At 40.9% G+C, this 13,756-nt stretch overlaps 1 protein-coding gene across 1 annotated transcript in view; it reads left to right on the top strand.

The window, feature by feature from the left end:
• The window catches only part of ROS1 (ROS proto-oncogene 1, receptor tyrosine kinase), a 91,011-nt gene extending 86,628 nt beyond the window's left edge, over window positions 1-4,383 (top strand). Inside the window, exon 44 of the mRNA XM_065401421.1 lies at window positions 4,232-4,383. Within this exon, the coding sequence (XP_065257493.1) occupies window positions 4,232-4,383 (152 nt within the window). The remainder of the gene's footprint in view (window positions 1-4,231) is intronic.
• Window positions 4,384-13,756: the final 9,373 nt, after the last annotated feature.

Genomic DNA, 13,756 nt, shown 5'->3' with positions numbered 1-13,756 from the left:
TTCTCTAAAACAGGTGTGCTAATAAACTACATCACCTAAACCTTGTATCTGGCCTTCAGTGCAGGCTTCTGAAATTCCATTATCCTCTGTTCCAGTTAGTTCAGTTAGTGTCTGACCTAAAGCCAAATGAAGTCAATGGAAGGACTCCCACTGATTTCAGCAGGCTTTTATTTCGAGCCCTTTTGCTGTAGAGGTGGGTGGCTACAACGCTGCATGCAAAAACAGTACAGCACAGAATGGTCATTTCATCTCTGTTTCCTTGCCAATTACTATTTCATTTCAGAGAGAACAAATAATGGGTACTGCTCGGTTAGGGAAACAACAGTCACACCTTCCTTTAGATTTTGAAAAAATACAAAAAGTAATAATTATAATAAGTAATTATAAAGCAGGAGAAGAAATTGTCTTCTGCATTACATGTATATACAGTGTCTAGCACAATGGGGCCCTGATCCTTGCTAGGAGTTGTTAGATGATAATACATTTTAGTCTAACAAGCCAGTCTGCGTCGATCCCTGCTTTGAGTGTGGCCCACATTGCGTTTACCAAGAGTGTTTCTTGCATACAGAGATTTCTCTTGATAAACATCGCTTTGAAAAATGGACTCTAACTTTTTAAGTGTTGCTTTTATTTTTTAAACACTATGTAAATGGGTGCACAGCACAGTTGGACCTTGGCTAAGCAAAATTCTCACTTTTAGCGTCCTTAGGATGACAGAATAGCAAAGCTTAGTGAGTCATCCTAAAAACATGTGAGATGATATGCTTGATTAGATAGGAGACACAGATGCATCTCCACTGATATATAATACGGTGTGAAGTATTATAACAGATATATTTTTGTTCTGTTAATACTTGTTACTGAAATCCAGTACCTGCACCTCCAGGTAGTCCATAGGTATCAGCATAATACTTTATCTGTAGGAAATACTCCCTCATACTATCCTACATTTCTGAGACTGAGAAATCCAGAGTCCTGTAACCAAATTCTTGCCCTTAATATTTCTTGAATAAAGATATGTAACTGAATACTTGTCTGGAATATACTCAACGTTATGCTATCCCCAGAAGCATCTCTTGCTCCCCAATATATGAATAGTTTGGTGTGTATAGAGGTGGTGGGCAAGAGATGTTATCTTAAATAATTATTAAAAAGAAAACAGGAAAGTAACTTTCAATTGGGGAAACAGTGCTATTCACCATATTAAAACTGTACGATATCAGACAGGTTTGTGTTGCGTCTTTATTAGAAAATCATTAACATTTAGTGCTAGATACTTAGCTGGTGTAAACTGATGTAGCTCCACTGACTTTGCTGGAGCTGCACTGATTTGTACCAGCTCAGGATCTGGCCCCTAAAAATATTTTTAATAAAAAAAGTAACTTTTCTAGACCAGCTTTAAAAATGTTCTCTTTGCTCCATCATCACCAATCACCCCTTCCATTGATTGATTTCCTCTTATAATTTGCCATCTCTGAAAATAAAGGATATCAAAAGTTTTTTTAAATAAAACTATACTGAAAGTACACTGAAGATATTTATATAAACATTATAACAATTTGCACCTTTCCACACCAGATCTCAGAACATTTATTAACATGAACTAATTGCACAATACCCCACAAGGTAGTTAGGGAAGATGCCTAGCGATTGCTTCTCCCACCACTGGGGTGGAATGCAGAAGCTATTTAACAGCACTGAACAACACTGCATATCAATTTAGAACAGGAGGTAACTGAAGAATACTGCAGAAATTTGGCAGTGGAAAGTGCAGGGTGAATTAGGAGAGGCCCAGTGTAATTAATTCAGCTGCAGTTTGGCCAGGGCATTGCGTTTAACAACGCTTTTCTTGGGGAAAGTGCTAAGGGAGTAAGTGTCCACTGGTGAATCACCCACACCATTGCATATAGCATTCAGATGTTGCTTGGAGGTCTCCCATTTGAGTGTTTAACTGGCTCAACCAGGCTTTGCATGTGAAATCTGAAGGGATCACAAAACAAGATTTAATGGCTGCATCTACTCACATATAACCTAGCCTGGGTATAAGTCAAACATCTAATGTTAGCAATGTTGAAACTAACAAAAAAACCTGACAAGACCCAGGTATAAACCAGCCCCCACCAAAATGTCCCTCCCTCTTTGTTCCCTTGAGAACTTAGCAGTTTTCTTTTGCCTCCCCAGGCTTATCCAAACTCAGCTCAGATGCTGGTCTATGGCTTTTCTGGCCCTTAGTGCTGCTTCGGGTGCTCACAGCCTTTTCTCTAATTTCCTGACGCTTTCCTAACCAGCCATGATTTTTCCGTAATTGATCATCTGTGTATCCTCTACTGGCCTGCTGTAATGATCCAGGTTAGCTTTTCTTGCCTTGCTAAGCTGACCTATGCAAAAGGTGAGCGCTGTACTTAATAACTTGACATCTTAGCATATATTTCTCAGCTTGTATATTAGTGTATAAGGTTTAAAGTTTTCATTGGTGTCTTCACTTGGAATGTTATGCCAACAGAAGAATAAATAGAGGCAAATGGAAAGAGCATACACATTTAACCATCTGTAAAACTTCAATGTGTAAACATGGCAAAGTATCAGTTCTGTAGTGGTTTTGTAACTTGTTGCTGTCATGTCATAAAGGTAAGGTATATTTAACAGGGTTGTATTGTTTCCCTGGCTTTGTACACTATATTGAATGCTTCTGCAAAATAGTGTTGCTTCTTATTTTGTCTCCAAAGCTCAAAGATTAAAAACAAGGCAAGAAGTTAGTTGCAAGATGTCTTTTTTTTTTTTTTAATGGAAGTCACAGTGGCATGTCGGCTAAGGAGAAAATAATATTTTGTATATTCTGTGATCCTTCAGGACTGATGGGGAAAGAATTAGTAATGTATCTATATATCTGGTAAAAATATCACAGTGACTTCATGCTCACATTTCTGTAACCATCACCTCATCAGCTCCAGATACTTATACAGGAAACAAATCCGAATGCTCCTCTAGTGTTCTATACTTAGGCTGGTCACCCAGCATATGTCTGGTCCGTAAATACCTGGTTTTACTTGGAAGTCCTTATTTTAAAGTTTCCCTCTTAAGAGTTTGTTGAGAATATGCCCTCAGCGTGTAGCCAACATGCCTATTCCAGGGCAGCTTGCCCCTGAGGGTTTCCATTAGGTGCTCTATTAAGCAAAAAAACCAAAAACAAATACAAAGAAGAGCTACACTGGTGGGTGAAATCTCAATGAGGATTGGCTTACTAAATATTCCCATAATGACCCTGAACTGACAAAGAGTGTATCAAATGATTGTTCTTAGCTGTCAGTCATCACAGTACATCAGCATAGTTTGATCTGTCTCCAAACTTCCCTCCTCTCACTAGGGTTCTTAAATTAAACTTCTTTTTTCTGATAATCTTTCCAAATTGTATCATGTGGACCCGACTCACTTATGAGTTCTTCATAGTACAGAGAAGTATTAAAAAAAGCTGGTGAATCAACATAAATAATTAAATGTCCTCTGGGTAGAACAGCGCAATGCTTGTGGTTCCGAAGTGTAGATAAACTTGGATGTCACATGCTTCATTTTCATACAGATGAACCTGGGTGTCATATGCTTCATTTTCCAGTAATGAAATAAAGTAAGTAGGTATCTAATAAAAAAAGTATGTGTTACTAAGAATAAATACACAGAATAACAGCAATGATAACTCGAGCCTTTTAGTTATTCAGTTATTTTTCAGGTTTTAAAAGATATGCCCATCACTGGGCACATGTGCAAATGTAAGCAATACAAAGTTAGAATAAAAACTGTAAATTAAAGTCAGAAATGGACAAAACCTATTAGGTTATATGTCTCTGCCCCTAGAAGCATGGTAGAGAATGCATCAATCTATACTTTACTTGACCTTTAGCCAATAGGCAAGAACCTGTCTAGATGGTGGGACAGTTTTGGTTAGAAGTTGGGTCCAAGAGGTTACAAACATTCTTGCCATATGCACACAGTCTTTCCTACCAGGACAGGCAAATCACTTATTTATAACTGTATTACTGTCCTTTTCAGCATGAGTGCTGATGAATTTTTTTGATTCAGGATATAATCCAGGCATGCTGCAGCAGAGAATAAATGCAAGCTGTCACTCCTTCTGTGGTTGCTAGAGTCACTTTCTCTACCTGCTGCTTGGCTCTCTTTGCCTTCTAATATTGCATTTGAATTGGTAGTAAAACAGCAGCCTTTCTTTCAGATGCAGATGGTGATGCTCCATGTACAGATTCAGAAAGTACTCTTTCAGCTGCTTTAATGGAAACCAGGAACATCGAAGGCTTAAACTATTTGGTACTAGTCATAGAAAGCAACCAAGATCAAGAAAACAGAGATTCAAATGAGCTGGGTGAAATCTGATTCCTTCAGTCAGAGGAAAGAAGAGAAGGCACCACGTGCAGATGAAGAAATAAGCAAAGGAAAATATCCTGTACTCTGCTGTACTTTCAGCAGTCCTGAAGGTGTGAACTATGCCTCTGATAATGACGAGTGATCTGATAGATTTATTTTCAGGTTAATTACCTAGCAAGCATGTGTCTCTTGTCAAAATTAGAGATGTCATCTGAGGTTTTATTTAAAAAACTGTAACGACTAAAAATACTGGAAAATATTGCAAAGGAATTAATTATATATAACAGAATAGTAACCCAGTGGCATGGGAGTTCTTTGATCAAGATTTCCTGAATTTTAAGGCCCCTTGGGTATTTCATATGAACTAGGTTAATTGGACATGTAATCAGATGAGAAGTTATTTTAAAATGAAATTTTGGCACACATGCAATCATGCTCGAAAGAGAGCAATTATGTGCTATTTCATATATTACAGGAGTGGGCATCTGCGGCTTACGAGCAGCCACATGTGGCTCTTTTACAGTTAAAGTGTGGCTTGTGGAGCCCCCCCAGCCCCCATTCTCTGCCTACCAGTCTGGGGAAGGGGAGCTTGGGGCTTCTCCCCTGTGGCGGGGTGGTGGGACTAGGGGCTTCTGCCCAGCGGAGAGGGGGTCCTAAGGGCTTCAGCACTGTGGGAGGTGCCTTCCAGGGCTTAGGACTTCAGCAAGAGCGGGGTTGAAGCCCATAGCCCCACCACTCTGCCGCAGGGCAGAAGCCCCGAGCCCTGGCAGGTGCGCCTGGCTCTCGAACATCTAAAGTTTATTGCATGCGGCTCAGAGGGTCAGTAAGTTTGGCCACCCTGATATATTATAAAGCTGGTTCTCACTGGCTTATGGCAACAATATTGCCTGAAATTTGGCCCACATTTAGATTTGTGTAAAAACAAGCTTTTGCAAAATGTAAGAAAAATGTCATTGTTTTTATGACTTTATTTTTTTGAAATTCCAGTTGAAACAGCTGCAATCAGAGATCAGCCCACAGGCTGCGCATCTTTGGGTATAGCTTATTTTATTTCTTAATTTAAAAGAAAAGGCTTTGGAACCATTAAGTTGTGCAATAGTTTTTCTGTGGATCTATATGATTTTTGTTACCTTTGTCCTCCCTCCTCCTTTTGTTTGTCACAATTAGTGTGTCTCATTTCATGTTGGGTTGTAAGCTCTGCAGGACAGAGGCTGTCTCTTACAATGTATTTGTATATGGATAGGACCAATGGGGGAATGGGACAATGCAGGGGTACAACAGATCAGGTTAACAGACCCTGATGCAAGACCTTAGATTAGAAGATGTCAATATCCTTTTCTGTATTTGGAAATCAAACCAAACTGTTTGACAAGTTTTCCAAATGGAATATACTGACTAAAAAGCATGGGTAATCAATTGGGACCATAATTATAATTGAATGAGTTAGACAGAGTTATTAAATGGCATCTCTTGCATTATTTATCAATTAGCTGTTACAATATCCTGTTTTCATGCAAATATATTTAGTAATAAAGGACACAGGAGAGAAATAAAGAAAACATGGTATATGGGCAGAGTTGTTTTGAAACAAAGAGCCAAATCCTCAGCTAGTCTGTAACTCCATTGAAGTCTGGCCCAAAATGTTTGTTAAATGAGTAGAACAAGGTGTTAAAATTCTGGCTTTCTAAGAGATTATTACAAAATAAATACAGAAAATCTATTTTTAAAGTACCTGTCAAAGGCCCTATAAATGATTGTTAAGAGTAGATGATTACAACTAAACTTGAAAGCCTGACCTGGTGATGCTGACAAAAAACTGTAAAGCTTCTAGTCCTTTTTTTTCCAGATTATGTTCACTGGATAAGAAAAGTGTATATGTTTGCTTCCTCTTAATATGTTGGCTGATGAGCATTTTATATACATTGCTCCCATTTGGATAACCTTGAAATAATAAGTAATAGAATCTTTACATTAGGATTCTAAAGTGAAGACAGCAAGTCTGCCACCCCCAGTCCTGCCAACACACGTGTGTAACTTAACACCCAGGAATAACTCCCTTTCATTCAATAGCATTACTCAAATGCAGCAAGGGCCTGCCTGAGCCAAAGCTCATTGAAATTGATGGAAAAGATCTCCCATTGACTTCAGTGGGTTTTGCTTCAGGCCCAAAGTTATTCACAAATATGGCATTCATAGGATTTGGGGGCTTGGTTTGGAGGAGCAGGCCTTGACCCTGCCAGTGGTGCAGGACCCTGCCAATGGTACCACTGCACAGATGGGATCCTCAGGAGCACTGAGCATGGTGTGGTGTCCCTATCACTGAGGATCCCTAGTTGCCCCTGATGTGGAGAGCTATGCTCACCTGACCACCCCACAACCTGCTCTGCAGGAGTGCTCAGAGGACAGACGGGGTGTGGCAAGAGGTAGAGTCAGGACCTGGAACCGCACCCACTGCAGGCACTGTGATCCAGGAGGTAGCAGCTACTCCCCACACACCATCCAAAATCAAGCTCCCCTGTGCTTACTGGCTGCAAGTGTAGGGGCCAACCATGCAGACAGGGAACTGCAGGAACCCAGCAGTTGCACCACGAGCACCAGGGCCCCGAGCCCAGGCAGCTCTGCTGGAGAAGAAGTGTGTCTGAAGGTTGGCCATCCCATGGTGTGTCTATCTCAGCCAGATGGAGAAGTGACCCCAGACACAATCCCCCTTGCTGCACTGTTTTGAAGCCATGTGCCTCTGTGGCGTGGGCATCAGTGCACAATGGGGCCCTGTCCACTGCTGTATGGGCAGATCCTTCTGTGCGGGCTGTCTTTCGCTTCCATGCTGCTCCGCTGGCTGCTCATCCCACTCCCATGGGGGTCTACTTGCTTGGTGATACCCTAGGACCTATTTATGCAGCAGCAGGATTAATCCCCTAACAAGCCCAGGATTGGGTGACAAGAAGTTATGCTGCACGGTCTTGAGCAAGTCACTTCACTTCTCTTTCCCTCACTTCCCCCATCTGTAAAATGTAAATAATAAAACTGAACTATTTCACAGCGATGTTATGAGGTTTTATTCCTTGATTTTTATACAGGGCTTCGAACACGTGAAGTGTTACAGAAACGCAAATCAATAGGAGGCATAGGGAGTTTGTATAGTGCACATTTTCAGTAGAGTAAAGCAAAAATTCTGAGAAGAGGTGCAGAAGAATGGATTTTCTTTGAATGAAGCTGGAAAGAAAGATCTATAATCAATAATCCATGGTTCTGCGTGTCCTAGCAGATGAAAATGTCTTCTCAGTGCCGTTTTCCCTAACCGTATAGTGTGCTGCTTCAAATCTAGCTAATGTCTGTCGGGACTGAAAATCACTGCTGCTGGATGACTGGTCTGTGGCCTATGCAAATTAAATTGGTGGTTCAATCCTGTTCGTACAGCATAGCTATCCACATTACAAAGACACTATAGACCGCTTTGGTGACAATCATCAAAGGGGCAAAGAGAATAATTTATCTTCTTAGCTTTAGAGCCACACTCCTGGCTTGTTATCTGGATACGGAGGAAACTGCCACTGCCTGTGCTGTACTTGTCCCTGAACTGTACCACCTCCAGCTGTGAGAGAGTAAGATAAAAATGGAGTAGAAACCTTCACCCTAAATTTATTGGGTTTTGAGGCTAGAAGTCAAAACTTCAAAGTAAGTTTAAGTGTGTTAATGAGCTTTTAAGCAAATGATGATATTTTTGAAGGAGGAAAAAAAATCCTTCATGGCACATATGAGATGCTTGTTATCTAAGTTAGAGAGGAACTGGAATAGCCATTATGTGCATGCTGTAGTGGTACAAGAGGTTCAGTCTACAAACACAAATCACTGTTTATCTTGACCTCCTCTGTTTAAGACACTCCAGTGTGCTTGGCATAAAATGCAATATACACAGTAGAAATTACATTATGGGGAAATACTTGCTGAACATTTGTAGGTCCCACTTTCTTTGACTTTCCATATCTGGGCTGTTTTAGATACTAGACCACTTTATGGACTAAGGGCCAGATTTCTAATGGTCTGAGGCACCTAACTCCCATTCATTTCACTGGGAATTACACATTTAAATAGCTTTAAAAATCTGGCCTTAAATACCTGCATTTTTTATCCAAATCAAAATTGTCTTGAAATTAAAGGATTGCGAAAGAGTATCTGCAAGTACAAATATCCTAGGGCTTGATGCTGCAAGGTGCTGAGCACTCTGGCCTGATCCAGCAATCAGTAGGACTCCTTATGTAATTAAGGTTAAGCACCGAATCATAGAAATGTAGGGCTGGAAGGGACCTCGAGAAGTCATCAAGTCCAGTCCCTGGTGCTGTAGCAGGACCAAATAAACCTAGACCATCCCTGACAGATGTTTGTCCAACCTGTTCTTTAAAATCTCCAATGATGGGGATTCCACCACCTCTGGTGGATGTCATTCCTGACAGCATCTCCTTTTTCCATCTCCTTCTCTGGAGGCAGCTATACTGCTTCGTCATTGTTTCCAGGTGCATTTACAGGCATCCAGGAGCTTTTTCTTTTGCAATGAAGAACCTGGACATCTATGGAAACAACTCCAAAAAAAGGAGGAGAATGAATTAAGTTTTTATAGCTCAGGAATTATTAGATGCCCATGCACCCCCCCCCCCCCCACACACACACACTTGCTTTCATTACTTGCAGCTTCCAGTCCAACGTAGCTGTTCCAGACAGAAGTTAGTCTTTGAGTTAGGGCTCTGGGCCCAGATCCTTAGAGATATTTAGACACCTACTCCCATTGATTTCAATAGGAGTTAGGCAAATAAATACATTTGAGGATCTGGGCCTGATTATTAATACTCTCCATTGCCTCCTTTCTTTACATTTAACAAAACATGTAAACATTGAGAGGCAGTGTTGTTCAGGAGATTAAGTGCTGGGCTACAAATCAGTTCTAGGCCAAACTCTGACAAGGACTCACTATATGGGTTTGGGCAAGCCCCCAATCTCTCTGCTGCAGTCCTGCTATCTAGAAAGTGTGGCCGATAACATTTATGATTGCCAACGTTAAAAGTACATTGTGGTGGCTAACCAATGTCTGTAAATTGCTTTTAAAATGAAAAGTGCTATAGCAGGGATCGGCAACCTTTGGCACACAGCCGGCCAGGGTAAGCACATCCCTCAGCCCGCGCCGCTTCCTGCAGCCCCCATTGGCCTGGAGCGGCGAACCGCGGCTAGTGGGAGCTGCGATCGGCCGAACCTGCGGATGTGGCAGGTAAACAAACCGGCCCGCCAGGGTGCTTACCCTGGTGGGCTGCGTGCCAAAGGTTGCCGATCCCTGTGCTATAGTATCTGAAGATATTGTTATGAAATTATTAAACAATAAAATTTAACTAGCATAATTCCTAACTCTAAAGAAGGATACACTAATTTCAATCAGTCCAAGATAATGGATTATTCTGCACTAGCTGGCAACATAGATCTATGTTTTCTTCTATTTCCTGTGGATATTTAGGGTCAGGTGTGGGTGTGTTCTGGGACAGCACCATGTGACCAGCCAGCTCTCAGCAGACCACCAGCAAATGCTCTGTGGACTGCCACAGGCTGAAAGACCAGTTCGGGAACCAGTGATTCTCTGGGTCTTTCCATCTGTAACCACTATCAAGATTCTATAGAACATGAAATAAATGCTTTAAATGACCAGAAATACAAGGATCTTATTGGGTGACAAAGAGGTAAGACCCTATTCTGCAACTCATAACGCTGTGAGTAATCCTTACATTAGTAAGCCCCTGGATTTCAATAGGCTCACTCATATGATTAAGGTTTATCTGTGTGAGTAAGGATTGCAGGGTTGGGTCCTCAGCGATTTAAAATGAGAGCTAAGGCAAGTTAGTTATCACAAACTCTGAAGAGTGAACTTAAACAGATATAGAAAAGGACTTCTAAAGGTGATCTGCAAGTGGAAAATATAGGCGTTTGCCTTTTATTGCTTCTTTACAACGTATAAAGAAGAACTTTACATAAAAGAGTTTTGCTGTTTATTTTTTACATTAGAAATTTACATCTTGTGTACTCAGGAAAACACTATGATGACTGGTAAAATTATGACATCAGAAGAGACAAGAAACAAAGTGAGCAATTGAAAAGGGCAGAGGTTTTTTAGCTGGACTGGTTAAAACTCTTTGGTGTTGTTAGAAGTTATTTAACTACACTGACTAGTGAGCATTACAGATAAAGGATGCAGCAGTTGTACTTCCTCCTGCCTCACATATCCCGACCATCCTGCCAGGCACCAGGGTGAGAGATTGGAGAGCTGATGCTCCTTGGTGAATCCTCTCAGCCCCAGGGTCTCTTAACTAACAAATAAAATATTTGCTTTTGAGGACCACAAGATGCTTCAAAACATGGGTATTAGCACTATAGCTCCTGATTGGGAAAATGAGGCACAAAGGTTAAGAGACTTATTAAAGGTCACAGGCAAAGCCCCCTTGGTCCCTCAGATGAAATTCTAGACCCATTGTACTCAATAGGACTTTTGCCATTGACTTCAGTGAGGGCAGGATTCCACCCTCTCTCCCATTCCCTTGCTTCAACCATTTGCCACACTGATTCCTCTCTTATATTGCCACATATCCCCAGGCAGCATAGCTCTACTGAAGTCAACGGAGCAATGCCAAGTTCCACTAACTGAAATCTAGCCCATTAATTTTTAAACTACACTGTGCAGGACAGGCAAACTTCCCTCCATTCCACACAAAACTGCTCTCACCTCAGTTCTATCACACTTTAAAAGACAGTAGTTAAATAAGATAACATGTGGATGTGTTTATAATGGAACCTGTTAGCTGCTGTATATCACTTTGGAGTGTGTGTGCCGGGCGGATTTTTCAAACTATCACAGTTCTATTTACAATGACAGCTGGCATGGCTACCTGACATTGTATTTAAATGCTAATAAATAACCAGAACCCTGAGCTTCAAAGCCAAGTGATGATGCCACAATAGTGTCATTATTCCCAGTGACATGACTGATTTTACAGTGAAAAATAAGGCATTTTACAATGTGTTAACAATGGTTTTCTATTAAACTGGGGATGAGTGGTGGGGGGGGGGGGAGGGAAAGCAGATTGTTGACACACTTGTTGTTTTCTCTTACCCTTCTTATCAACAATTGGTTTGGGCCAAATTTTCAAAACACGGTGGTACATATTGTGCACATGCATACCTCACTCACATATGCAGATATTTAATGTGTGTACACTGAGTTTGATCAGGTACCCATTTAAGTCAATTGGGGTTTTGCCATTGGCTGAATGGAAAGATGGTCAAGCTCACAATGCTTAATTGGCCACAAGCCTCAGCAAAATATCTAATTTGTGCATGTGCTCATTGGCTATTTTCAAGCCTAGGTTAGGAGCCAACAATCACATGTGCAGAATGGCATATGCTTAATTCTGATAGTCTGACCCTCCACTTTTACATGCTGTTGGAGCCTAAAAATGTCCAAGGAATTTTTGACCCAGACCCTCAAGGGTATTTAGGCACCTAACTCCTGGGCACCTATCTTTAGATGCTGGGGCTTTGTTTGTATTCCATCAGGTTTAATGCTAACAGAAAGGTGAGATACGATTGTGTTCTAGCTTGTTCATACTGCCATGCTTAAGGGGGGGTTAGTTTAAAAAAATATAAGGATGAACAGATCTATAGGTGCTGATCCTGCATCAGCCTGTGCAGAATTGCGACTTGATGGCCAGTAGGTGTGCAACCAATTCCCTTGTCTATGCACACTTGGAGGCAGCTGCTGGTAATACACAAACAAAAGAGTAAAGCTACCACCTGCTCAGCAAGAGACGCTGGTCTTTCTTAGTAGCACTGCTGCCCCCACTCTTGGCCAGTGCAGAATTTGGCCTATAACTGTGAAAGATTAGTACCAGTATCAAAGATGGAGAGGAAAAGGTACATTTCAAAGTAAATATACATCGTTTTTTCAGGTTATCATCAGCCAAAGTCTGCTCTCAGTGACACTGCTATGAATTTGAAATTACTTCACCGATGTCCAGTTATTTCAGATTTATGTTGGAGTCAACGATAGCAGAATTTGGCCCTAAAATATTTAAATGATTCAATGTCTGTGTATTACTAGCCATACCATGGTTCAAAGAAAGGCTTTCCACTTCCCTTTTTGGGTTGCTCCTAATTTTTTCAAGTTTTTCAGCCTTTGGGCTGAAATGTTTCATTCTTGCGCCATCCCAGAGGTGAATTTTTGGGGTGAGGGGAGTGTAACCAAAATTCATTCAGCCCTCTTGGAGTAAATGTTAGGTTATACAATTAAAACACATCCGTTTGAGGAACTATATGGACACAACTTGAGAGGGCAACAGCAAAGTGATTGGGACAGGGATGGTGTTTTTGTTCTATGTTTGTACTGTGCCTACCACAGAGGAGCCATAGTCTATGACTAGGTCTCCTAGGCCAGTGATAGTCAGATCTCAGTGGTTCAGGAGCCAAATTAGTGATAAACATTAGCCAAAAGAGCCACAGTAGTGTGAATTCATTGTTTCATTTACTATAGCGCTATGCATATTTAAACAGTATGATGGGGAAATATTTAGTTTATATATAATTCTCACACCAAATAAGTTAATAATTTAGTGCAAGTTGATAACTTCATTGGTTAATAACATAGTAAAAGCATCCTGATTGGTTAATAACTTTGATTGGGTAATAATTAAATCACACAGTGTTTTACTATCATATGCTGCAAAGAGCTGCAGGAGATACATTAAAGAGCCACTTGCAGCTTGCGAGCCGCAGTCTGAGCATCACTGTCCTCGGTGACACGTTTTATTATAAATAATAAAAAAATAAAAAGTAGCAGCACTGGGACAGAGTGCATACTTTTGGTGACATTGTTGAAGAAGGAAGTGTGTATGCTGCTGTGTTTTTGAGGCACAAGAAAAAAAATTGCAATCGATAAAATGGCTTTGCTAAAACTGGATTTTATTTCATCAGGCTCTGACTGAAGTCAGAAATTGGTGAGCATCACACTGAGGGCTATGGAAACATGTGAGTTACAAGTACTTACGTATGTTTTAAAAACTTTAAAACTGAAGGTCTGGAAACATCAACTTCAAAGCAAAAATAATTAAACAGCCTAGGTAATAAATCCTGAAGGAAGGCAAAGGAAGACACACACGCATGCTCCCAGTACACTGTTAGCATTTTCTTATCAGAATTAGTATTCAGACACCCTCTGCCTTGACTCTCTATGCTCTCACTGAAATGGAGGTCATGGCCAGTGACAACTGGAAGCTGTTCTTGGCGTCTCTCTTGCCTTTTTAGGTTATGAGGGTCTCTGTGTGTTTAGGATAATATGATTGACGGCTCCACTCCGGCC

This window comes from Emys orbicularis, chromosome 3 (genome assembly GCF_028017835.1).
Source record: "Emys orbicularis isolate rEmyOrb1 chromosome 3, rEmyOrb1.hap1, whole genome shotgun sequence".
NCBI classification, from domain to species: Eukaryota; Metazoa; Chordata; order Testudines; family Emydidae; genus Emys; species Emys orbicularis.
The sequence above is the reverse complement of the archived record's forward strand: the minus strand, read 5'-3'. Positions and strand labels throughout refer to the sequence as shown.